Source organism: Strigops habroptila, chromosome 4 (genome assembly GCF_004027225.2).
Source record: "Strigops habroptila isolate Jane chromosome 4, bStrHab1.2.pri, whole genome shotgun sequence".
Lineage (NCBI taxonomy): Eukaryota > Metazoa > Chordata > Aves > Psittaciformes > Psittacidae > Strigops > Strigops habroptila.
The window spans coordinates 28,559,491-28,584,931 of record NC_046358.1 but is presented as its reverse complement, the minus strand read 5'-3'; the positions used below and the strand labels follow the sequence as shown (position 1 = coordinate 28,584,931).

The following is a 25,441-nucleotide window of genomic DNA, read 5'->3' as shown; positions in this document are numbered from 1 at the left end:
TTTGATGTTCAAATACACTGTGTAGAAGTTACCCTTCGTTTCTTCCATTTGATTAAACTGAACAGCAGAAGGCCATAAACGAGAAATACACCAAAGTGGCACTGGTTTTTAGAGAAAGAAAGAGAAGGCTATGCATTTCTTACAGAATTCAGGTTTCAGTGATGTCAGAAAGAAGAAAAAAAAAAAAAACAAACCCAAACACAAAACCATACCCCAAAATATTCACAGAATCACAAAATCAAATACATTTATGTTGGAGGGACCTCTAGATCCTCTAGTCCAAACTCCTCTGCTCAAGCAGAGTCATTTACAGCAGGCTGTCCTGGACCATGGCCAGTTGGGTTTTGAGTATTTTTCTGGATAGACACTCCATGTGTCTGGGCAACCTATTCCAACATTTGATCACCCTCACTATAAATACTCTTCAAAACTCTTTCCTCTGGCAAACTCCACCATCTGGCCAAGTTTTGTCTTCAAATTCAAAGTAATGACATTCATCAAATATTAGAGTACTTAATCTGAGAGCAATGTGGAAGGTATCTTTCTAAATATCAGAAATCAGGAAGTTTATTTTAAATGAGAGCTAAAAATACAATCTAAAGATATGTCCAAGATCTTCCACATAATCTCTTCAGACAGCCTCACATCTCTGCAAGAGTTGCTCCCTCTACATCTGTTGCCAACAGTTTCTACCCGACTGTATTCCTGTGTCTACATCAAATAGGGTAGATAGTTACTTGGGAAAATCTGTCAACATTTGGTATTATACACACATATTAAAAAGACATTTTTTAAGTGCTATATTAAGGGCTTTGCTACTGGGGGAGAGGAGAGAGGAGAGGAACAAAAAAACCCCAACTATATAGGGCTTTTGTTTGAGAAAGATCCCTAACAGAAGGTAAGCATATTTTTTCAACTTCGTTTTATAAACGGAAAACCTCAAAAGATGTCACAGAATTACTCTTTTCCTCATAGGAGATGAATTTCAGTAAGTTTCTAGGAATACTATATTGTCTCCTCAGCTGCTTGGAATGTTTTAAGCACAGATTAAAAGAAAAAAAAGAAAAAAGAAAGTAGTTACCTTCTTTCTTAAGTTCTTCAATCTCCTCCTCTTTGATGTCAAGCTGCTCAGTGAGCCGTGATGCTGCATCCAGTGCAGCATTTGCCTCTCCTAAACTTTCCTGAATAGAGGGCAGGAAAGGGACAAAAAGAGAAGCAAGGGAGTTCATTACCACAATTATGCTAATACAACATAGATCAAACGTAACCGATGCAGAGACTTCGATCACTTGCTCTTTAGAATAACTGGATTGTAAACATCCTCAGAAAATGGATGGTCAGCAGAGGAATGCTACTTTGCTGACATTTTAGTGCACCCCTCTCTTCCAAGGAAGAAAGAATAATTACGTAACTCTATGCATTCTTAGACAGTTACACTCAACACAGCAGTTAAAAACAAAAAAATCATTCAAGAATTAGCATTCAGTTTCATACAGTTCAATTTCATTATTCAGCCCACCTGCAGTGATACAACTTTTTCTTCTAAGTTTTCTGCTTTTTTCCTCCATTCTTCAGTCTGTTTTTTGTGTTTCTCCAGCTCTGCTGAATACATAGCTTTTTCTTCTAGAGGGTTAAAAATACAAAGCAAAACACACACACACAAAAAAATCTTGATTCACAGCATGTAACTCTGAGATATGTGATTGCAAAACCTCAGAATTATCATATCTGGACTTCATGAGGTAGAGGTGGAATTAAAATTTCATAAATGGGATACTGACCATCAGTTTTCACAGGGCCAGAATTGTTTCTTTAAAGTTTTTTTAACAGACATCAGATTCTGAAATTCAAGCTATCAAAAAGGAAACCAGGTAACTGATATTTAAATAAGCATCACAATATGGTAACTATGCCAGTTAAAAAATACTTGCTGCAATCTTTGCTATTTCTTGACAAAACTTACCCTGTTGGAATTGCTCTAGTACCATCTGCAGGTTGGCTAATGACAATGCATACTGCTTCACTTGGTCCTGTGAGATGGTGAGCTGTAGCATAGTTTCATCTCTCTGCTTGGAAACCAGGTTTAATTGCTCTTGCAAAGATTCAACTTGCAGACTAGCTTGATGACTTCATGAAAATAAAATACATTCTTTATTAAGATAACAGAAGTAATCATAGAGAAAATTAAATCCCAGCAAAAATACTCTACCTTTAATTTTTCAGCTTAATTTATAAAAATGAAGGCAATTTTTGTTCCCCAATCCCTCTTCAAACAAAAAACCAAACCAACAAAAAAACCACCCCAAAACCAAACCAAACAAACAAAAAAACCCACCACCTAATGACAGATTTTAAATAAGTCTGGTAATAAAATTTTGACAATAAAAATCCCCTACTTTCATTTGAAGTGCATTAGGACAAGAAAAACCTAATATTTGTTATTCATTATTGTAACATTATCTTATATAAAAAAAAAATAAATCCGTATCTCGCCAATTAGCTGCTTCAATTGCTACATGAACCAATAGGTCTTTCTACTAATTTTTACTTTTAAAGCCAGTCTACAAGAACTCAGTGTATCTTGCTCCATACTGACCACTGAATGCCCAATTCACTTTCCATTATGCAAAAGTATTATGAACCTGACTTACTCCTATGCCAGTCTTTTGAAAGAGTGTCTATCAGGTAGCAAATAGGCAATTTTTCTTGAAAAGTATTTGACAAGTTTGATGAAGAATTAAGAAACATTCTGATGAACAGTTTTTACACAACCTTCTCCCAACTCTTCCATTTCTCCACAATTTTTCATAATGAATTCCGTTCAACTCAGAATCTCTTTACTGAGTGGAATCAATCTTTAGCACTTAAAGACTGTAGGCTACATACGTACTTTTTGATTAAAATACCTGTTCATTTTGACAACTGTAATAAGATCAAAAAAGCATTCCTGTGCCTGAAGTAATCAACATTCCTTTAAGTAAAACAGCATTAAAGCAGTCAAGATAAGTAATTTTAACACTGAGGTTTTCATTGTTCTGGCTGAAAATTGTAGGGTTTTACTTATTTGCCATAATCACAATTGGCACTACCCTCCCAGGTTCTACCTGTGAGATCTTCAATGCATCTTACTTTACATAGGCTAAAAAGAAAAAACAGCTTACAGCAGTGCAGACTTTCCATGGTATCAGGTATAAAGTATGCGTACTTGCCTCAAAAGCAATTCACAAACCATGGCAGTCACATCTGTGCACTGAAGTGCATAAAAGAAAACTAGTTCAAACTGAATGAAGCCTTACTTGATAAAGAAAGTTAAGTCCATCTTTTTTGATTTGACAGACAGCTAGACTGATGGGTTGAAGGATTTTTGCTGGTTCTAGTTCTAAGCACAGTCATAGATGTGAGATTTCAATAGTTGCCGCTAAAAGGACAAGTACTTTCTTAAATTCTCAACAGCAGCCAAGTACATTTCAAATCACCTTCCTGATTCAGAGTAACAAAAGTTCTTATCTTTTTGTTTTCTCAAGTACTTAGCATGTTATAGAATGGTAATTCTGTAAAATACAGCCATCAAGTACCAGTCTAGCTAACTGTGGTACCTACAGCTAATGCTGTATAAATTAAAAGACTACCTGGCATTCTCCACTGCAGTAGATGAGGACACGAGTTTTTCTTCCAAAATCAAAACTTTCTTTCTTAGCTTGACCTCTCTGTCTTCTGCTGCTAAAGCTTCTCGTGTGTAGGAGTCTTCCATCTCTAAAAGGTGGTTGCGTAACCTCTCCAGCTCCTGATTTAGGCGCTGCTCTTTCTCATGCAAATGCTGTATCTGTGCAGAACATACCTTAAGTTGCTCATACTATCACCTTTCATAAAGGTAATTTAAGCAACTTTAAAACATGTCCACGGAAGCACACTGCATGTGTATAGATTTTAAGTTATTTTTACAAGTGATTGTTAACAAAAATAATACAGAAAATATTTTTTATTTCTTGCAACTGTAAATTATTTGGGGTGTACCTCACTCTGCAGGGCACTGCTCTCCATTTGCTTCTGTTTGAGTGCTACCATGACTTGGTCTCTCTCTTGCTGAAAAGTAACAGCCTTTTCCTGCATTGATTTAACCTCATTTAACAGTTGATTCAGTTCTCCTGTCTTGCCCTGTTGAAGACACAAAACATGCATTTCAAGCATGGCAAACAGTTTTACCAAAGGAAATTAAGTCTTTGCCCAGAAGAGCTTAAAGACAATACTGATCTAACAAGGAAAAGGGCAAGACACCCATGGCCCTACAACACAAAAAAACATTTGGGGGAAAATATTATTTTGAAGTTATTTCACTCACATGTTACAAGACAAAGTTATTGTTAAAAGACACTATACAGAAGCATTTTCTTAATTGACTGCTGCAAACAAACAGATACCTACCTATCTTTAGATGAGAGATATGTATTATGAACATAGTGTTTCAGCCACTTGTATACTTGAAAACTTCACTCTTCCCCGTGGCATTTGAAATCTGTTAGCTGTGACACCCATTTATTAGGCCACGCACATGTAAAGCATCAGCCTAGGCAGGTCAACTTGTCTGCACTTAAGACAACTTAACACAGGAAGAAATCTTAAAAAAATAAACCATAGGGTGACCTCACTCCTGAAAATTAGTCTTCAATGAATGAATCACAACAATGTCCATCATGTTTTCAGATGTCGAATTTCAATGAGTAATGTTCTCACTTACATGCAGTTTACAACTTCACACAGACATATAAAGAAGTGGAAGTATGTCAGTTGCACAGAATTGACAGGTACACATGAATGCATTTTCAGTTATTGGAAACTTGTCACCATGCTCTTTACCTTTTGTCTCATGTGTTGTTCTGAAAGCATATCGAATATGCTGGACAAAAGTATACCAATCTTTGTTTTTATCACTAATACTTATTAGCTTCAATTATTTGTTTTATTCATCAGAGTATAGTAAAATTCTTTTTGCCCTAGAACCATAAACTTGCAGGCAGACGTTATCTTCTGACACACACACATAAAATACAAAACTGCTTTAATACTATTTTTTCTAGTTCTCCAGGGTGAACACAAAGCATGTAACAGGAACTTCTCTGATCTGTGCAAGAGAAACATCCAGGCAAATATTCCGTGCTTGTGAAATCAAAAGCCTAAACCACCAGTGCGTGAAACTCTGCAGGCCAAAGACATGCAACACAGAGAACCTAGCCAGACAATACAGATTTCTAGGAGTTAGAATTAAAAAACAAACAACATACACAAAAACCCCAATACAAACAAACCAACCAACCAACAAAATAGTAAAAGTGTTAATTTGTAAAGTATTAGTACGTTTTATATGGAAAAGACTGATGAATGTTAAAATTCCCAATGACTATTCAAAGACATTTGTCACAATGTAACTGTACTTTGAGACAATAAAACTTCTCATTGTAATTTTATACTATATCTTTAAAACAGGATAGGAAAACATCTACTATCAGCAGAGCTAAGCAGCTGTCCAAAGTCAAAAAAAAAAAAAAAAAAAAAAAAAATTCCTAATTTTCAACTCATATTAGGTCTAAGTTGAGACTTAAATTTAAAAAGACACACATTGTTAAATGTAATTCATATTTTGCTTTCCAAATCCATTACACTGCAGATTTAGTTGGCAATTTGAAGAAGTTTCAAAGACACGTGAGGGTGGTGAGGCACTGGAACAGGTTTGCCCGGAGAAATTATGACTGCCCCATCCCTGGCAATGTACAAGGACAAGCTGGACAGGGCTTTGAGCAACCTGGTCTAGTAGAAGGTGTCCCTGCCCATGGCAGGGGGGTTGGAACTAGATGATCACCAAGGTCCCTTTCGACCAAAACCATTCTATTAATTTTAATTATATTTTAAAAGCATAACAATAATAATATTAATTATACTTTAAATTACAGTAATTATGTTTTTAATTATAGTGGGGGGAAAACTAATGCCGAGTTACTTAGCAATGGTTTGCATAAATACCACTCTCTGATAATGGGCAATGCTGATAACTTCAGAAAATGGGAAGTTATGCTAAAAGCCACAGGGATACTAAGAACAGAATGCAAGGAGGGGGACAACTGTACGAGAAGACTGAAGAACAGCAACCAGAACCATCAAGATGAAGAGAATGGGGACTTGAGCAGTAGAGAGGAAACAAAAAAAGAAAATCATCTGTTTGGAATTAATTACCAAAAAAATCTCCCACTAAGACATACTCTCAGCGCACCTACATCCTGGAGTTCTGTGTCAAGTGTTTGTTAAACTACAGAAAGACTTTGGCACTGTACTTAATAGCTATTTCTCAAAGAGAAATGGCAATTGACAAACTACTTGTTAACTCCAGCAGCAGCAAATCATACAACATGCTGTTGACCTGTGTATCAATGACGCCACATAGTTCTTTCCTCTTTTAAAAAAGATTCTTCTTCAAATTACATGAGAGAATTTACAAGCCACTGCAGCTTTTCTCCAAACACACACTTTGAAAAAAGTGTCAATTTTTCCATTTGTCAAATTGTAGAGAAGAAACCAGTAATTTAGCTTATCCAATCTTTTATCTTCTTTTTGCACTGGAGTTTCTATAGCCATAAAAGCAAGATACAGAAGTCCATTCACTTCACAGGGATGTTGGGAAGCAACCACATTGGAATAACAAACACTAGAGGAAAGCACACTGGAAAATTAGTCCTGCTGGCCAACTCTGCATAAGTTTGAGCACCATAAAGTAAAAATAATATTGGGCACTTAATGAGTAACAGGGCCAAAGCATAATATTAAGCAGTTGCTCAATAAATGAGCAATTACCAAACAAATGAAATAAAAGTTGTTTATGGCTGCACAATTAACAGATAACATTGTAAACCACTCACCTGCTGACTTTTAATTTCTTAACTTTGCAGGGGGAGGATTTTTGTTGTAGTGTAATGCAGTAAGGAGTCACAAACAGATTTCAGGCAAATACTTGATGGCTACATATACACAAAAATGCATTACCATGTGACTAATTTTGAAAGACATTCATAAATATGAATGCACATACCTGTTCTTTTTCTTTCAACAGCTTCTCAAAAGCAAGAGCTTTTTCCTTCATTGAGTGAGACTCAAACTCTTTCTCCTTCAACATCATTGAAAACTGCATATTAGTCTCCTGAAGTGCTCGGAATTCTGTTTCTTTTTCCCTAGACCTTGCAACTATTTTTTCATTTTCTTCTTTCAGTTTTCTAATATCCATTTCTAAAATCAAATTTCGTTCTTTAAGATTAGTCACAGCTTGCTTCAAAAGCTCATTTTCATTCTCTTTGTTACTAAGATTTTCACTCACAGAAAGTAACTGATCACTTTTAGATTTAATTAATATGTCTTTTTCCCTAAGTGATTTCTGTAAGACATCATTTTTTTCTTTGATCTGCCTCATCTCTGACTCAGTTCCTTCTTGATTCTTTCTTTCAATCTCTGATGCTGTAGCCACAGAATCAGACAGTCGTTGATTGTTTTCCTGAAGAGTTCTAATAGTTGAATCTTTCTCTTGCAACTTTTTTTTCAGTTGTTCCAACTCATTTTGAAGGAGTTTAGTCTCGTCACTGAGTAGTTCCGGAGTACCGTGCTGTATGCCTGAAAGCTGTGAAACAGTGGAAGCCATCGCCACAGATGGTGTCACCAAATCAAGTTTACTCAGGAGAAGATCCTTGGTGTTATAAAGCTGTCCTATGCTGTGTTGAACTTGTGCTAATTCCTGACTAAAACTTTTCAGCTTTTTCTCATTCTGTTCGTAAGTCTGAATCAACCCATTATAATCTACCTGCAACTTTGAATTACTATCACTTTCAACTGAAATTTGTGCTTGAAGCTTGTGTAACTCTTCTTGGAGGTGAGCTGACTCATGCTGCATGTTCTGAACTGTGGTTATTACTTGTTGCTTCCACTCCTCCATCTTCTTTACTTGCTGTTTTAATTTATCGCGCTCTTGCAGAAGTTCCTCAAACTGGTTACTGTTAACACCTCCTGATCCATTATCACTACCTGCACCGGATGTCTGCAAGACAGTCAATAAGGTTTGGCATTTTTGACTTAGAGCATCTATTTCAATATCTTTTTCTCGAATGATACGGGATAAATTCTGAATAGTTTCTCTAGACATGTCTTGACTGCTGTTTTCAGATCTATCAGATAACCTTTTATTCTCCTCTTGCAACCTTACCAAAGCTGCTTCTTTAGCAGCAACCATATCCATGATATTACGATACTCTGTTTTTAACTGACTGTTTTCTCTTGTCTTTTCACTTAGAACCGCTAGTACTTGTTCTCTTTCCAGAACATAAGCTTGCAGCTGCTGCTGAAGACAAAGAACATCCTGCCTAGAGGAAGCTGAGGAAACTCTAGCATTGAGAGCTTTTATTTCCAAATCTTTCTCTTGAATGATCCGAGTAAGTTTGCCAACTTCATCCTTAGACAACTGATCAATTCGCTGACTTAGAGAAACATTCTTTTCATTTAGAAGCTTAATCTCCATCTCTCTTTCTTTGATACCTTTTACCAGTCTTTCAATTTCAGCTTTAGATAAGTCATGCTTTTCATTTCCATTTTCTCCATTAAGAGTCTGAACTTTGGTTTCCTGAAAGATATCAGAGGAATCAGTCTGAATAATCTGTCTCTCTTTGTGCAACTGAGTTCTAATTTGTTCAATTGTTTTCTGTAAATTTTTAATTTCCTCATCTTTCTCTAAAGAAAGTTTTTCGTGTGTGACATTCATTTGCTCACACTGAAATTTAGACTCGTCTATTTCCCTTCTTTGCTCCTGCAAAGACTGCTGAAGTTGCACTGTTGTTTGGTTCTGATCTTCTATTGTTTTTCTGAGAACTTCTATTTCTTCTTCAAGATTATTCTTTATTACTTTTAACTGTGTTACCTCACTTTCAAGTTCAATAATAATATCTAGAGTTTTAGGCTCAACCACAGGCATGGACCTGCTCTGCTGATCCTTAAGGCGTTCAATTTCTTCTTTCAAATGATTATTTTCTTCCTTCATGACTGCAAGACTTCTGTCTTTTTCCTCCAAGTTCTGTTTTAAGACATCCTGCTTTTTCGAAACTTTCATATATTCCTCAAGTTCCTGCTTCACTTGTAAGGCTTGGTTTTTAAATTTTTCAATAAATACCTCTTTTTCTTTAATGAGTTCTGTCAACTGCTTTTGTCCTCCTAAGCTAGTAGTCAACATCTCTTTTGTTTCTTGATGGTCAATTTCCATCTGCTCAATGCTCCTTTTAAGTTCAGCAATCTTAAAGTCTTTCTCTTGATTGCATCTAACTAGGCGCTCATGTTCAAGCTGCAACGCACTGGTATCCATACTACGTGCTTTTGATAATTCCTCAATAGTCTGCTTATACTTATGTGCTTGTTCCAAAAGCCTCTTCTCTGCCTGGTTTAATTCACTCTCTAACCGTCTTTTTTCCATTTTCAAAGCCTCCACAACAGTGTCTTTTTCCAAGTGAACTTTATTTTTCTCAGAAATGGCATTATTTAACTCCTGTTTTAGTTCTTCAGTGGCTGCCATCAGCTTTCCGTTTTCTATTTTAAGATCTGACACAGATTTCTTTAAGTCTTCATTTAGTTGTTTATTTTCTGAAATGTCATTCTGTAGTTTTGCAATTTCTACTTCTTTTTTTTTCAGAATCAGATCTTGACAAGTGTAGTCAGATTCCTGATTACTTTTTTCTGTTAACTTGCTCAAGGATACAGAAAGTTCCTCCTCTCGTTCTTTTAGTCTCTGCTCCAATTCTCCGATCTCTTTTTTGTGATGAAAATTACAGTCCTGGGCCTTCCTTAATTGTTCCTGAAGATCTTTAATATTACCTTGAAGTTGCTGCTTACTTATATGCAAATCATTAAGTGCATATGAACACTGACTTAGTTTTTCTTTCTGACTATCTAACTCCTTAATAGTTTCCATCTTCTCCATTTCTAATTCTGATAATTTCTTTCTTTCAAAATCTAAGTCAAATTTCAGCTGGTTGATGATACTATCAGTTTCCGTGTGTTGCTTTGACAGCTGCTCTTTCAGTGTAATCACATGCTGAAATGTACATAAACAAGAACTCATTAGGAAAGGAGAACCAGCTGAACTATGCATTTTTATCCTCTGAACACTACACAAAAAAAAACCCCAACCAAAAAAAACCCTCAAACCCCACACCTGAGAGGAAGCAAAACTGTTTCCTAATTGCCAAGGTCAGGTGGCAAGTAGTATCAACTACTCAATGCTAACTTAATTAAAAACACATATCAAATTATCAAATAGGAATAGATTCTATTTCACTAAAAACAAGCACCCTAACTACTTAAATCAAGGAACAAAAAGAGAGCTACTTAAGAAAAAGAACCATCAGAATTTGCCAGGGCAGTTGGAATGAGTACACAGCATATACCCATTCCTTAAAAATAGAGGGGCACTAAATTTAAAATAACAAGTTACAGAAGAGAATGCCTATCTGTATATTCTATTTTCAATGTCTTGTTCGAGCTTCATTTTAAACATATTTGCTGGGATTCATTTCATAGGAAAACAATTTAATGTTTGATTCCATAAAGTAAACCAGTATTGAAAACACATGGCTTGCAACTGTATGCTTACAGGTCAAATATATCAGAACAGTGACAAAAATGTTATTCTTCCCTTTTGATTATAGTCAGTGACCTTTTTTGCCCCACACATGCTCATATTATGAAGAACCTGTAATAAAGCAACTTAATTATTCACCATAATTAAAAATAATAAAAGGAAAAAGTTTTAAAAAATAGTTCATGTTATGCATACTCTCATAAGACAGAGGTCTAAATATTAGCAGGATAAAGTCTGTCAAAAATCTTGCGAGTAAAAAAAAAAAAAAATCAAGCAATATTTAACTAGACTTCAGGAAGTGACGTCCCTTATGGATAACTGACACACCATGTTATTTCTTCAGCCATAATAAGTGGGTTTCTTGTACTTTAGAATTTTGCACTAAGATGGTCCCAATATTCTTTTGAAGCCTCGGAGGATAACTTATATTTCCCTGTTTTCTGCATTCAAAGATCAACTTAAAAGATCAACACGCACACAAATCTAAATATTTCAGCAGTTCAATAAATAGTTGCAGTGTTTATTACCTGAGTAGCTTCTTGATTCTGCTTGTCTAGTTCTCCCAACTCCACTATTAATGTTTCTCTTTCAGCAATACTTTCATTTAATTCACGTTCTTTCCTTTCCAAATCTTGTCTTAACCGACTTAATTCTGAATTCTGATCCTCAGCATATGCAGAAAGAATATTCTCATTTTTACGTTGTGAACTTGTCAGTTCCTTCTCAAGTCCTTCCTTAAGTTAAAAAAATATCTAAATATTAGACTTTATCTTGGTAAAACTTATAACCTCTTCAGATCTGTAATGGTTTATTTCCCCCTCTTCAACAATTAAAAGCAAAATATGCCCTTTTTTCATTAGAATCTCTAAGCCTACATTAATATTATGCCACTTAAAAATTCTTCATTGGGAAGTATCTGTCTCGACCATTCACACATAGACATTTATTTTCTCATCACTAAGTTCAGGACTGTAATTTACAAGCTTCTGCACAAAAAGCCACCGTCTGGCAAGCAAAGTTATATCCACTCCTGAGGCATGGATCCACAGCTAGGATAAATTGTTAGATGTCCAAGAGATACTCTAAACATGCTGCATAGGGAGACAGGAAGTTTTAATAAAGGACGCCTGAATAACACCCTTATGAAAAATGCCATGGGAACTCTTCAACACATGCAAAACACAGAAGACCCCAGTTGAGAAATACTACTGGATACAAAGTAAACTCAGCCAAATCTCTCAAGCCTGAGTTTATAAAGGACTAAGTCAACCTTGCCAAACTCTAAAGGTGTGTTCCAGAGAAACTGTATGTTCCACCACTTAACTTCATCAGTAAGATGGAATGTACTATTATTAGAGTACTACATGTAAGGAGAGAGGTATTTTACAGCTGATAACAGTATCAAAACCGGAATGTGCCAAAGACGTGAAAAGTGACAAATTTTACAGAATACCCTATTAATACTTTTTAAATGTATGTTACAGCAGCCTAAGTAGCAATGGATAGGTGGAAATCTAGTTTTCTGTAACAGAGGAACTATGGAGTTTCACAAGTCAAAATGTGTCATTTTTATCAATTCCACATGTAATTCTAGAATTAATCTACAATTATTTCCTTGATTACAAGGTTATTCGTTTAGAAGTGTAAATGCTCCAAAAAATATACAGTGCCAGAATGTGTTTTTCATCAGTTACTATTTACACAAACTTTGTTGGCTTAATTTAGAAATTGCTTTACCTGATTTAAACTTGAAAGTCTTGCTATTTCATTTTCTGCTTCTATAAAGGAAAAAAAAAAAAGAAATTACAGAATTTTACTACTTTCCAAATAACAATAAAAACAATTCCCCCCACCTTGCCCCAACAAAATTCTGCTGCTCAGAAGAGAATAGTTTCACGGTATTTTGAGATGATAATCATCAGTGCTGTAGAAGACTGAAATGCACCATCAACCACCACCACAAAGTAGAGCATTACTTTTATAACTGAGTCCACATTAGGAGGACTTTGGCACTACGGTGTGTCAGTTATACAATATTACAAGATTTTCTACATACAGATATACTTCTTAAACAGAGAAGTTTCAGTGTTTCTTTGGGGAGAAGATATTAGCAACAGATTGCCTTTACCAAAAGTGTACTTTCAGAATTTAAACAAGGAACTTCTTGTTATTACTTACCTAATCAGAAAGCCTTATGATAATAAATCATGCTAGTCCCAGTTATGTCTCCTTTTCAGCTTAGCCTTACCTCAATGGAAAACCGTTTTCTAAACCAGCAACTTTCAAAAGATACATATTCTCATCCTAAGTTCCAAATTCCTAAAGTAAAATCTGAGCTTTAAAAGTGAAAACCTGTGAAGGTTTACTAAAAATAATTAAATTAAAAAAAATAATCATCATCTTAGTACCTAACAGTGCTTGCTGTAGTCTGACAATATCCTCTGGTAGTGATGTTTTTGATTGGAGCTTCTTCTCCTGTTCTTTCAGGAGAGCATCTTGCTCTGCAACAGCACTTTGAAGCTTGCTAAAGTCAGACTTAAGATTTTCATATTCTTGCATTATTTGGATCTTTCCTACTTCTGCCAATTCTCGCTCTTTCAGAAGAATTTTGTTTTCTTCTTTGGCAGAAGACAAGCTGTGATTTAATTTTCTTATTTCATCCTTTTGGTCCTTTACAACCTGCAACTCTTCTATTTTTCCTCCTTCTAGACTCCGAGCATTTTTTTTCTGTTCACTAATTTTAGAGCCACCCACGGCATCAGTGCTCACACCATCTAAAAAGCAAAAAAAATTGTTAGCAATATTAACCAAAACCAGCAGCACTGTAGATCTTTTGCTTAAGAGTCTCTTCTTCTACCCCTTCTCCTGAAAGAGGGAGATATCTAAACCAAAGACTCAATAATCATCATCATCAGAAAGCTTACTTAAATAGAATTAAGATTTGAAGCAGTGCTATACATACTACTGGTTTGATAAGCAGCTTTTCAAATACTTACACATCCCTGGCTTGAAATAATTTTTAAAACTTAAAGTATTGCTAAACATACACTGTTCACCATTTAATTAAAATATACCTGACCCCCATCTCTCTGGTGGGGAGATAACAGAATCTAGTATATTGGGATTTGGAATCCCTAAATTTTCCAAGAATAATTTATCAAACCCCATCTAATTCAGTCTGATGCAAAATCCCTGTTTATATTTTAATTAAATTTCAAAGGTTTGCTGAATGGTTGTTACAGAGAACTATTTGCTACAAATTAGTACATCATTTGCTAAATGATGTACAGAGTATTTCATTTAAATATCTCATTTTGCAGAACTGATGTTTTTACAGACCCACCACATTATCACAATGTAATTTCTAGGACAGTTACCATATAAAAAGGCGTAATCAAAAATTACAGAAAAAAAGTTAAATGAAAGCACGCTGCTTGTGAATGCACCTCAGTGTAAGCTCAAACCCTTCCTCCTGCCCCAGTCGGTAGAAAGATGCCAAACAGACCAACAGAATAAAAAAAAACAAACAAAAAACCTCTTAAATCTTCAAAAGCTGTGAGCCATGTTTATTTTACAGATGACCTGTGATGCAAAGGATACGGGATTCCTGCCTTTAACTTCATTAAACTAGTCCTGCTGGTGTACGTACATACAGTAAAAGACAAACTACATCTTAACAGGCATCTGACTTTAAGAAATAAATTCTCTATCAGTACTACCTTAGGAATTAAGAGGCTGTGAAAATATTTCCCTTCTTTCCAAGAAGGAAATGGATCTCTTTTTCCAAAAGGAGAGTATATACTCTTTCGAAGCCCAAGTTTTAACACATAATAAAATAGATGTTTACAGGCAAGTCTTACATATTTGTGCAAGGAAGCCCCTAAAGGAAATCTGACATAGCTATTTTTATGGAATATGAAACACCTATAAGACAACAAAAAGCTCTTTGTGAGAACTACTAAGCTTCTCCTACAATCTACTCACGCCACAGACTAAGGTGTGGTCCTTCTGTCAATCTTGAGTTTTTGTCAAGTAACTGAATTGGCACATAGTATTTCTGATCAAAATCACTCTTGTGCTAAGATCTTCTTATTTTCAACTTTGTATATCTTGTCCACACCTACATTCAGTGTAAGCTTAAAAAAAAAACCCAGGAAGTGTAGGATTTGGAGCACAACATTTGGTATGTATAGAAAATGACCCTCTAGACTGATATACATCAAAAAATGAAATGCCAGCATTCCAGTGTTCTAGCCAGCAACAGTGAATATAAGATACTAGGACATGCGTCTTAAACATTAAGATGAAATCAAGTTGAAAACCAAATTCCTAAACATCATGTATTTGATATCTATTACACTGATACATACATATTTGATGCTTTAACCAAAATTCACTGTACATTAAAAAAGAAAGCATGTGGTAATACAGACCTTGCTGTAACTGATTCTCAAGTTCTTCAATTCGCTCTTCATATTCACTCAGTTCTTCTCGGTGTCGACGAGTTATCTCTACTAGCTTTTGTCTGTGTGCATCCTGCAACACTGAAAGTTCATGTTGATGTTCATCTATTTCTTGACTTAAATTCCGTTTGAGCTCCTAAAAGTATAATTAGAAAAACAGAATGGTAAAATACAGCACAGAATCTTAAGAAAGAAAAAATTTAAAAGAAATAAAAACATTTTCCTTTGTAAAAGTAAGGATTTATTAAAGGATTCCTCACAGGAGAAGTCACATTTCTTGTCTTTTAACATGTTTAAAAAACTCCAACAAAAGACATTCCTTTTAAAAATACAGTATGCTCTACACAACAGCAAATATTAAACTAATGTAGAGAGATTACAACTTTTTCACAGGAAGCGGATACAGTAGGGCACATTCCTAGCAACTTTCAAGGATGACAAGCAAATGCATATTCTGCATCTTCAATGAGAAAAAGTAAGATGTTTCTGAGAAGGGAGAAGAAATTATTTTGTGTATCTAAAATTCAGTCTCATAAGTCAGTCATCAACAACTTCTGAAAGTGACTTGCCCTCATAAACACTGATGTAATTCTTTTAAGCTTACATACTATATTCCACAAGTTCACATAAATACCCTTTCTCAGAATAACTTTTTAAATATTGTACTGCTGATTGAAATGTTGCTGTGATAGTACAAACCCGCATACGTTTTTAATGAAGAAAATTTAAGTGCTCGTGTTGTAAACATTTTAACTATATTCGTAAGTCATGTGACCATACGCAAAACCATGAAGAATAAAGCGTAAGAGAAAACTAGCTTGTCAAAGTTGTCATATTACCTTAACAATATTTTGCAGTTTGCATATTTCACTTTGTTCGGCATCGTTTGTCCCCTGCACTTTGGAAGACTGAGAAAAGAAAAATCACATATCCATGTGAAAATCGTGATAAATAAATGTATTTTTCATGTTTCCTCTATTGATATTCCATATAGAAAAACAAAGGTAATGTGAAGAAAAATTCAAATCTACAGTAAGTTTGATTAAAAAAAAAAAAAAGACATTTTAATGGAAAGATTTTTATTTTACAATTTTTTTTATTATTATTATTATACGGAAATATGTAGAAGTTTGTGGTGGTGGGTGTTATTGCACCTAATAATACAACAGGGTTTCCTAATTTTACTTGAATATTTCTACATGTGACAAGTATACCTCTGAAATCAGGCTATAGCTTGAAAAACAATGATTTATATCAACGACAGCTTGAAAGACTGTATTCTTTCTTGTCTCAGCAGATCATGTACTACAATTGACCTAACAAGGGCTGAGAAAAGTGTAAGTAAAGCCAGTATATGCAAATATTCAACTATCACACTATTGTACTGTCAATAAATAATTAATATCAGAGCCAGGAAGAAGATTATTTTCTGAAAGGCTGCACAGAAATTAAACCCTGAAGTAGTATAGGCAAATGTTTATGAAGCCCTTTTCCTAACTTGACAAATCATGCATAAAAGCATCATGAAGCATTTGGAAGTTAGTCAATGAATGTTATTAACAGAATGTTAGCCATGTGACAGCATGAAAATGACGAAAAGACAATTAGGTTTCAGCTTCTCCATCAAATCATGCTGCTTCTAGAAATTGTACAGCATGAACCTTCAGAAGACCCATTCCAAACCCACCAAATTCAATGAAAACACTAATTTGCAGTGGAGAGTAAGACAGAGAGGAAATACTCACCAGCGCAATCTGCTTCCAATGGTCAACCTCAGATTCCAGCCTAGAAACTTCATTGGACAATCTGTTTATTTCTTGTTGTGACCAGATTACATCTCCAAAATCCATGTCATCTCCTTCAAAACCTGAGGAATGTCTGACCACTGGAACATACGAAGCTGATGTAGTGGCTGGTGGTAAAACACCAACTCCCGACTGTGCTGACTGAGCAGCCGTCTGCACTTTCTGCAGCTGTTCCTGCAGCGCATTCTGTCTAGCTTTTAGATGGCTGATTTCCACCTGAATATACAGAATAAAATGTATTGTTTCAGTAAGAACAACAATAAACACTCTGCCTCTTGTAACCTTATGAAATGTGGACCAACCAGACAACTTGTCCCCAGCACAAATAACTGATTGCTTCCGCTAAAACAAAAAGGAAAAAAAACCAAACTCTCTCCCAATGGAGAAAAGCAGCCTTAGCTGATGTTTACAAAGTATCTCCCACAAGGATGAATACTAAAAGTTTCAATAGTTTTCAGTTAAGTGAAGCTTCAGTAAAAGTACTGATTTTTTTCAGCAGTCAAGGTACTTAAGTACTAAAGCAAGAGTCAGGCTGAGAGGCTGTACCAAAAAAAAAAAAAAAAAATTTAAAGAGTGTATTCAGATATGAAAATTCAGCAATATATGATGCTCCCCCATTTATATTACATTTGATTTCTTTTACACTTTATGTATTGAAAATTTACCTATTTACAATAAACTGAAATTAGCTGCATGCAATTTTCTCATAACAACTCTGTTATAGTATTTAATAAGCAGACTTCTATACATCCCAAAATTCTGCTTCCTCTACATGCCTTTACAAATAGAGCAGAAATAAAACTTCTTTTGTGTAATTCTAGGCATACTGGCAACTGTCTTCATTTAAAAAGCTGTGAAATCTCATGTTACACAATAGGCTATTAAGCTGGTGTTTCCATCACAAAGGAACACTTCTCAGATTATGAAATTGTATACATTAAGATAAATAATTATGGTATCTACAGACAATATAACTGCTTCAAATGAGAATTTGCTCCTGTTGCCTTCCTTAAAGATAAATGAATCAGAAATACAAAGCAATTTAAGTGTTCTTTCTCACAGAAAGAACAGAAATTGATATATGCACGACATTCCTGGATTTTTCTCATCTCAACTTTCTCCTGGCAGTTCTGCTTACGTTACGTAAGTCAATAATATATGTCTTAAGTCTCCCAGTATCCACATTAACAAACCAAGAAACTGAAACTGTGACCAATACTTCCACCGAAAGAGCACAGATACTGTAACAAAGAGATTAAACAGCATAACACATAAGTTTATTTGGCATACTTACTCAAACATTTCACTCGGTATCCTACCTCTTTCTGTTGAAGCTGATTTCGGTACTCTATTGATAGCTGCTTTATTTGAAGTTCTGCTGCTTCATGCTTTTCTTCTAAATCACTACAAACTTTTTTCAGTCTCTCATTCTAGCAAAGATAAGAAATTAATGTTGGTAAATTCAGAACAGTTCTTACATTAGAATTAGAAAAGCGTAAGTCTGCTGGACAGCAAAGAAATAAAATTATACACATTTCTCATGTTATTTTACTCAAAACACGCAACAACAGTAACTTCCAAGTGCGGTCCAAAATCACGTTCATGTCCAAGCTTTCCATTTTTATATGGCATTTCAGAAAAAGGTTTTTGGTGACCTGAGGTAAACGCCAAGAAGAAAAATTCAAGGCTGAATTACATCTTTGCATAACCCATGGGCAGAATTTAAGAACAGCCACAGAGCACAAATCAGAGCTGATATCCACACAGTCCAGTATTCTCTCTGACACTGGTCAAGAGCAGATGGCAAGAATCTAAAAAAGGACAAGCAGGAACAGCTACTTCCCCAAAACACTATCTTAACTTCTCAATGCTCTTGAGGGCTGAGGACATACCTGAAAGTTGCTGGTTTACAGCCATAAATAAAGTCGTAAGACCAACAAGCAACAAGTCATTTATAGAAGTACACTAGGCCCTTTCCACAAAGCCACATGGGATTTTTAACCAGTTTTGGAAGAGCACATGCATCCACAGCTATGTCAAAATGACCATACAGTAGGGCAACACAGGCAGAGAACTGGATCAGGTAACACATACACATTGTACTTTGAAGCCTGCTGCAGAAGTCCAGCATAACTGGGCATTCTATATCTGATTTTATTTGTGGTCATCTATGAAGCGCTATAAACTGATTTTAACTCTTTACCAGCTAAAACTTAGGAAAACTGTTGCATTTGCAAGCTTTTCAGAGCCAAGACTATTGCTGCAGTCCTACCCCATGTGATAAGTAGGAACAGTTGCAGGATGCAGCACTTAGTGAAAGATAAAAACATGCACCACATGCATACACCAATAAACAAATGTGCCCCCCAAGTGTGATGTCTCTCCCCTACCCCCCCAAACAGTAAATAAAAAGCCACATTCTACCACCACTGTCACTCTTGTTTTCTAGATTTACCCAGGGACAAGCAACTTCAGCGTAATATTTCAACTTTACATGAAACAAATGTTATTTATTGCTTTTAATTACAGTAACGTTCCAAAATTTCTTACTTCAAGCTTTTGTGCTGCATTAATACTTTCTATTTCTCTGAGTTTAGAATTGGACACATGGAGTTCTGTTGCTGCATCTGAAAGAAAGTGAAAATTTTCATTTTTATTAGGCTACTTTTAATCTGTTAAATAGACATCAACTAAGACCACAGTTATTAACAAGTGTCTTTACACTGCTTTAATGTTCATTCTTAGACAAATATCAAAAGCTGCTTTTATCAGAACAGTCAGAATTATTTTTCACAAACCAGAGAGTCTTTTTGAATGTAATTTAGTTCTGTCTTACCTAGACTTTAAGTCAGATCATAAAGCTAATAACAAAGTATACATTTAAGCTTTAAAATAAGGGAAATGAAAAGTCTTTGCTTGACTATTTCATGTCACTGAACTGTTTTTCACATAGGACTTTGCCCCTGATATGACAGTTGTGTATTTCTCACTATTCTCATGTGAACTTTCAAAACAAGAACTAGTTCCACAAAACACACACAATAGTGACTAAATTTTCGGGGGGGGGGGGGGGGGGATCCAACCTCAAACCTAACAAAACCCACAAAATAACCCATACAACAAAACACCGCCCCTGCCTCCCTCACAAAAGCACAAACACAGGACTCACTTTCATTTACAAAGGTGACACAACCTATCATATCAGTGTATCTAACTCAAAAAGCACATAATTCTGTCCTGGGACACTCTCCCTTTAATGATCAACCCTCCTCAAACAGGCTATGTTTACTTCTCCCATGTCCAACTTTTAATGCATAGAAATACCACATTTCCTTTTATTAAAGAGAAATTGTCCTTGACTGATTGTAAAGCAAGCTTGACAGTTATTTGAAATAAATATAATTTTCAAGTAAATACCGTATTTCATAATTTCCTATGTGCTATGTAAAACTGATGCTGCTCAAGCGCTGCAGAAGCAACAATCTCCCCATGAAAACTGCTAAATGGAGGATGTTAAAAGTCTATAACCCACAAACACTATCATCAGTTCAGATGTCAGTCAAAGCAGTGAATGAAGGGATGATATTAAGAATTAGGAAACATTAGAAAATCAGGAAATTAAAACCAGGAACATAAGGAACTGCTTAAAGTGTTCTCTGGGCCCCTCTTTACAGAAGAGTACTTAGATGCCACTAGATTTTTACACCCTCAAGGCTAGCAACCTATAAAAATTTACTACTCTGAAATTTTTAGGAAATAGAAGTCATTCACAGCAGTATCTAGCAGTCAAGTACACCTGGAAGTAACTAATGAACATCAGCACATGTATTTTACACAAACTAAAGCACAAATGTGTGAATCAGAACCCCAATTTCACTTTTAAAAGGGCAAAACACACTAGATGACTACACAGTTTAGCAGCATAGAGTAAGTTTCTAAACTAAACTAATATGGGATTTGGAAGTTTAAAACAATTCTAAACAAGTATTTCAGGAAAGGGGGAAAAAAGATAACTTTGCAGTTATCCAAATAAATTTCTCTCTTCGTATCATTTCACCTGTATACCAAAAAACCCATCAATGAGACCAGTAGCATCAGCTTGCCAACAAGACTGATACAATACTTAGGCAATGCTTCATAGTTGTGAATTGTAGAACGGTTAGGGTTGGAAAGGACCTTCAGATCATTTAGTTCCAACCCCCCTGCCATGGGCAGGGGTGCCTCACACCTGACCATGTCACCCAAGGCTCTGTCCAACCCGGCCTTGAACACTGGCAGGGATGGAGCATTCACCACTTCCTTGGGCAACCTGTTCCAGTGCCTCACCACCCTCACAGCAAAGAACTTCTTCCTTATATCTAAATCTGTTTGAAGTTGCAAACAAAGTAGAATTGTTTAATTTCACATTTGAGTATTCAGAAGTCCTAGATGCTCTTTGTGGTTGCTGTTCTTAACACTTGCTTTGAGAATGCTCAGTTTTTTCAACAAGTTATAGTTTCAAGATGGTAAACAATACTAGTGGTATTAACCTATTGATATTTATTATAATGTTATACAATTGCTTTACTATAAAATTCAAAAGTTTTATTCAACAACTTGTAACAAAAAAGGTTTATTAAAAATATAAAGACTACAGTCTAGAATAAGTTTAATGTTACTTTACTGAAATCTTACTCTGATGTCTCAGCTTTTTTGTTTCAGCTTCCTGTTTTAAACATAGATCACCCTAGCTTCCCATCCCCTTTAAAAAACCATGGCCATGTTCGCCTATTTGGTTGCAGGAGAATGGTACAACTTGACAGGTTTCTCTGTGCCCAGCTGAAATACAAATAACAAAACCATCATAAACGCTGGACCTTTGCCTGCATGACACGTCAGGCTTAGGTCATCCCAATGCAAAAAAACCTCTCTGTACTACTCCTCTGCAGTTTTCTGAAAGCACACCAAAAGCTAATCAAACAGGGTTTTAGATAAGCTGAGCAAACAGAATGGAACTAGAGCGTTGTGTGCTTTCATTACTGATCAACATAACGCTTCAAGCAAGTCAGAAACTTCCGAATAATAAACCTAGAGAAGGTTTACCTCTGCTGCTATAGCCTGGCAATGTTTGTTTATTCTCCAGATCCTGAGGTCAGCAGGGGCGGACTAAGAACGAAAACAAAGCCAGCAAAGCCAGCAGCTCTCTCGAAAGGAACCGAGCCCGTACCGGGACCGCTCAGCTCGCTCCGGGCCGGCAGGTGCAGGCAGCGCAGGACCCGCCGCTGCCGACCCCTAAGCAGACCGGCGGCCGGAGCAAGGGCTCCCTCACGAAACCGGGCCTGTCCTAGCGAGCACACACTGAACAGAGCCAGCCCCGGCAACCTCACACGAACACACGGACACCCCCCGCGCCGCTGATCCCCGGCCGGCGCCTCAGCCGCACTTACCGCCCACCTCCTCCGCACCCTCCAGCAGGATGTCCTTGGTGAAACTGGAGATCTGGCCGGTGAGCGAAGACAGGCTGCCCCCCACCTGCCCCAGGGACTGACCCAGCCCCGAGCCCAGCCCGCCCAACCACGACGCCATTGCGCCGCTCAGAGGGCTCCGGGCCCCGCTTAGCCCCGCGCCGGGCGGGCGGCCCGCGCAGCTGGGAGCCGGCTCCCGCGGGCACAGGGGCGACCACCTCCTCCTGCTCCCTTCCCCTCGCTAGGGAGCGTCAAGACTCCTGCTGCGGACTCAGCAGACCGGTCCCGGCGACCCCTCCGCCAGCGCTCGGCGCATCCTCCCGGCACTGCCCGGCTCAGCGGCTCCTCCCGGCGGCTCTAGCCTCTGCCACCTCGGCGGCAGCCATGACACCCCCACCGGAACACCATCGACAGCGGCCGCAGCCAGCTAGAGCGCCCGCGCGGCGGCAATGACGCGTGCGCGGCAGCGGAGGATGCCGGGGTGGAGGCGGAGCAGCCGCGGCGCGGCACTGGCAGAGCGGCGGTCGGAGGTGGGTGCAGCACCGCCGGCTGGCAGCGGGGCCGGGGCCGCGGCCGCGTGCTGCCGGGGCGTGCTTGCTTTCAGAGGAACAAAGCCAGAGCCACTGGACGACTGCGGCGGAGTTCGAGCTTGTGGCACTGAGCCCACCCTGTCAGCAGGCACGGCCGGCCCGCCTTTTGCGCGTAGTCAGTCCTAGCCTGCGTGAAAGTGAGGCCGGGGGAACCGAGAAGCTGCCGAAGGGCTCCGTGCCGGTCAGGTGTGGAAGGACACGTCAGCCGAGCTCAGAGCTCGGCCTGCAGCGCCCTGTGACTAACGCAAACCCAACTGTACACGTATTTGGGTCGTGTGTCATTAACAAAACACAGTAGTACCCAACTGCTACAAGAGTAGAGACATGTTGTGTTCGAACATGTGTTCTGGGCACATTCCTGAGATACCAGGTCCCTTCTGCTTTGGATGTAGAACCAGTGGATGTTTGGTTGGGCTTCCAGCCACAACCCCGACACTGGTTTTATTCAAAATTCTTGTTGGTTTTGATCAAATGACATCTTTAAAATTAGACTACAAGGAGTACTGCACTGTTAGAGAAAATGCTGTATTAAAATAATAAAACCGATACTGATAAAAAAAATTGCCAATAGTGGAAAGAAAATACAGGGCAGCTAGCTCATTGCTAGTTTCAACTTAATAATTACATTAAAAGATTAAAAATTAAAGCACATCAATGGTGAAATAAAGCTGAGAATAAAGAGCATTTCACAGATGAAGTCTTTGGACAGCAGCTGAGAATGCAGCAGGCACAAAACACATGCTCTGGAGTTACAAGCTGACAATCATTACCAGGCCACTATGGAAAAAATGCTTTTTACTTCCCAAATGGTATCTTGCAGAGCCTTGGTCAAGGGCCCATAGCTGGCTTGCAATACTGGATTGCCTTTTTAGCTTCACCATCAACTGTCACTCAAGAGGCAACTCCGAGGTTGGGCACAGTATGTAGCCCAGGAGTTTAGAAGTAACAGAAATAGCTGTCAAGTCCAATACTTTTATGATAAAGATTCCTTGCCTATTCTTCAGTGAACAATTTTTCCATCAGGTTTATACATTACCAAATGTTAAATAGTATATTTACCACCCTTACAATTATCTGTGATAAAATAATACATGACTTCAAATCCATTCCTAGCTCAAAAAAACCCACCCCAAAAAAACCCAAAACAACAAAACAACCCAGCCAAACCACCAAACAAAAATCCATGCACCACAATTATAGGAAGTATTAATGTTGTGATACATCATGAAACATAAATGTGCATCTTCAATGATTTTGTTAATCTCAAACATTGGGTTTAATGGAGAGGAAAAGTTTACAATGCTCAAAACACCCTATACCATGGCTTAACAAAAACCATATGGGTCCACAGGAGATAAAAGATGTGTCATCTTTTCCAGTAGTGTTTGGTTAATTCTTATGAGAAACTTGTCTTAACATTTTTCAAGTAAGATCAGGGATGTCCTCCAGACTTTAAAAAATATTTAGAAATTATAAAAATGTCTCATACTGTGGTTCATTTTATAATGTCAAGTAAAGCAAGAAGTCAATAAAGTAGCACAGAGAGCTTTTTTCCCCCTACATTTTTAATTGCTACTCCTGAAAAACTAGAATCTATTAGGCATTGCAAGTCTTTTTTAGCAGACTGGCTTCACCACTGTTGATAAAGATACACAGAGATCATCCAGTATAGTCTGTGGATTGACTAAGCTACAAAACCAGTGCATTGTGTCACAAGAAGAATGTGTATTCTGGTAGCAAAACAGGAAACACTAGCTTATTTTAAAACAGCAAGCATAGTTTTTAAAGATGTAGGATAACTGTAATTGGCACCAACTCTCTTCTTCACAAGAGTGTCTTTACATAAATTCTGAATTATCAACACATCAAGGGACATCAGAGATGTTAAAATGCCAGTTATGAGCAACAGAAAATTGCCCTGCTGCTTGTGTATGTACACAACATCTGGTGCAAAGCCCATTGATAGCAAAGAAGCAGTTTTAATGTTTGATGGTTCTGTGCCAAATCCACACATAAGAGAAAGCACATACACAAATACTGGGGTCAGGAGAGAAATATTAGAAGCTATAATCATATTTATTTAAAAAAGTGATATCAAATACAACCATATATATTCATGCCTATTTTAGAAAGCATTTTCAGAATATCAGACAGCACTGCCATTTCCAGTCAAAACAATGACAAAGCATTTCAGCTTTCCCTTTTTTAATCTTCTCAGTGTTATATGCTTTATATACACAAAATAGAGACAAAAATTGTTTAGGAATCCAGAGTCGAAGACAAGATACCGAAAGCAGAGTCTCAAGATGAAAAATCTGTTACTGAAAATGATTTCTAAAGTACACAGCTGTTAGGCAAGAGATGAAAAATAAAATATTCCCTTACAAAATCCTAACTCTACACTGTTTTGTACATGTAGAGTTTCATGTAGCAAAAAATATTTTTTCAATGCTTGCATGCTCTGAAGACAATATCAAGGGTTTTATCC

The 25,441-nt window shown here is 37.1% G+C and overlaps 1 protein-coding gene across 1 annotated transcript in view; it reads right to left on the bottom strand.

Annotated features, from left to right (window-relative positions):
* The window catches only part of TRIP11 (thyroid hormone receptor interactor 11), a 34,608-nt gene extending 11,797 nt beyond the window's left edge, over positions 1–22,811 (bottom strand). The window contains exons 1-15 of the mRNA XM_030481780.1: positions 22,346–22,811; positions 19,470–19,546; positions 18,239–18,349; positions 16,860–17,135; positions 15,954–16,022; positions 15,085–15,250; positions 13,060–13,425; positions 12,389–12,429; positions 11,179–11,385; positions 7,076–10,105; positions 4,015–4,155; positions 3,630–3,823; positions 1,964–2,127; positions 1,520–1,623; positions 1,082–1,181 (exon numbers count right to left, since the gene is read on the bottom strand). Of these exons, the coding sequence (XP_030337640.1) occupies positions 1,082–1,181; positions 1,520–1,623; positions 1,964–2,127; positions 3,630–3,823; positions 4,015–4,155; positions 7,076–10,105; positions 11,179–11,385; positions 12,389–12,429; positions 13,060–13,425; positions 15,085–15,250; positions 15,954–16,022; positions 16,860–17,135; positions 18,239–18,349; positions 19,470–19,546; positions 22,346–22,484 (5,185 nt within the window). The 5' untranslated portion in view covers positions 22,485–22,811. The remainder of the gene's footprint in view (positions 1–1,081; positions 1,182–1,519; positions 1,624–1,963; positions 2,128–3,629; positions 3,824–4,014; positions 4,156–7,075; positions 10,106–11,178; positions 11,386–12,388; positions 12,430–13,059; positions 13,426–15,084; positions 15,251–15,953; positions 16,023–16,859; positions 17,136–18,238; positions 18,350–19,469; positions 19,547–22,345) is intronic.
* Positions 22,812–25,441: the final 2,630 nt, after the last annotated feature.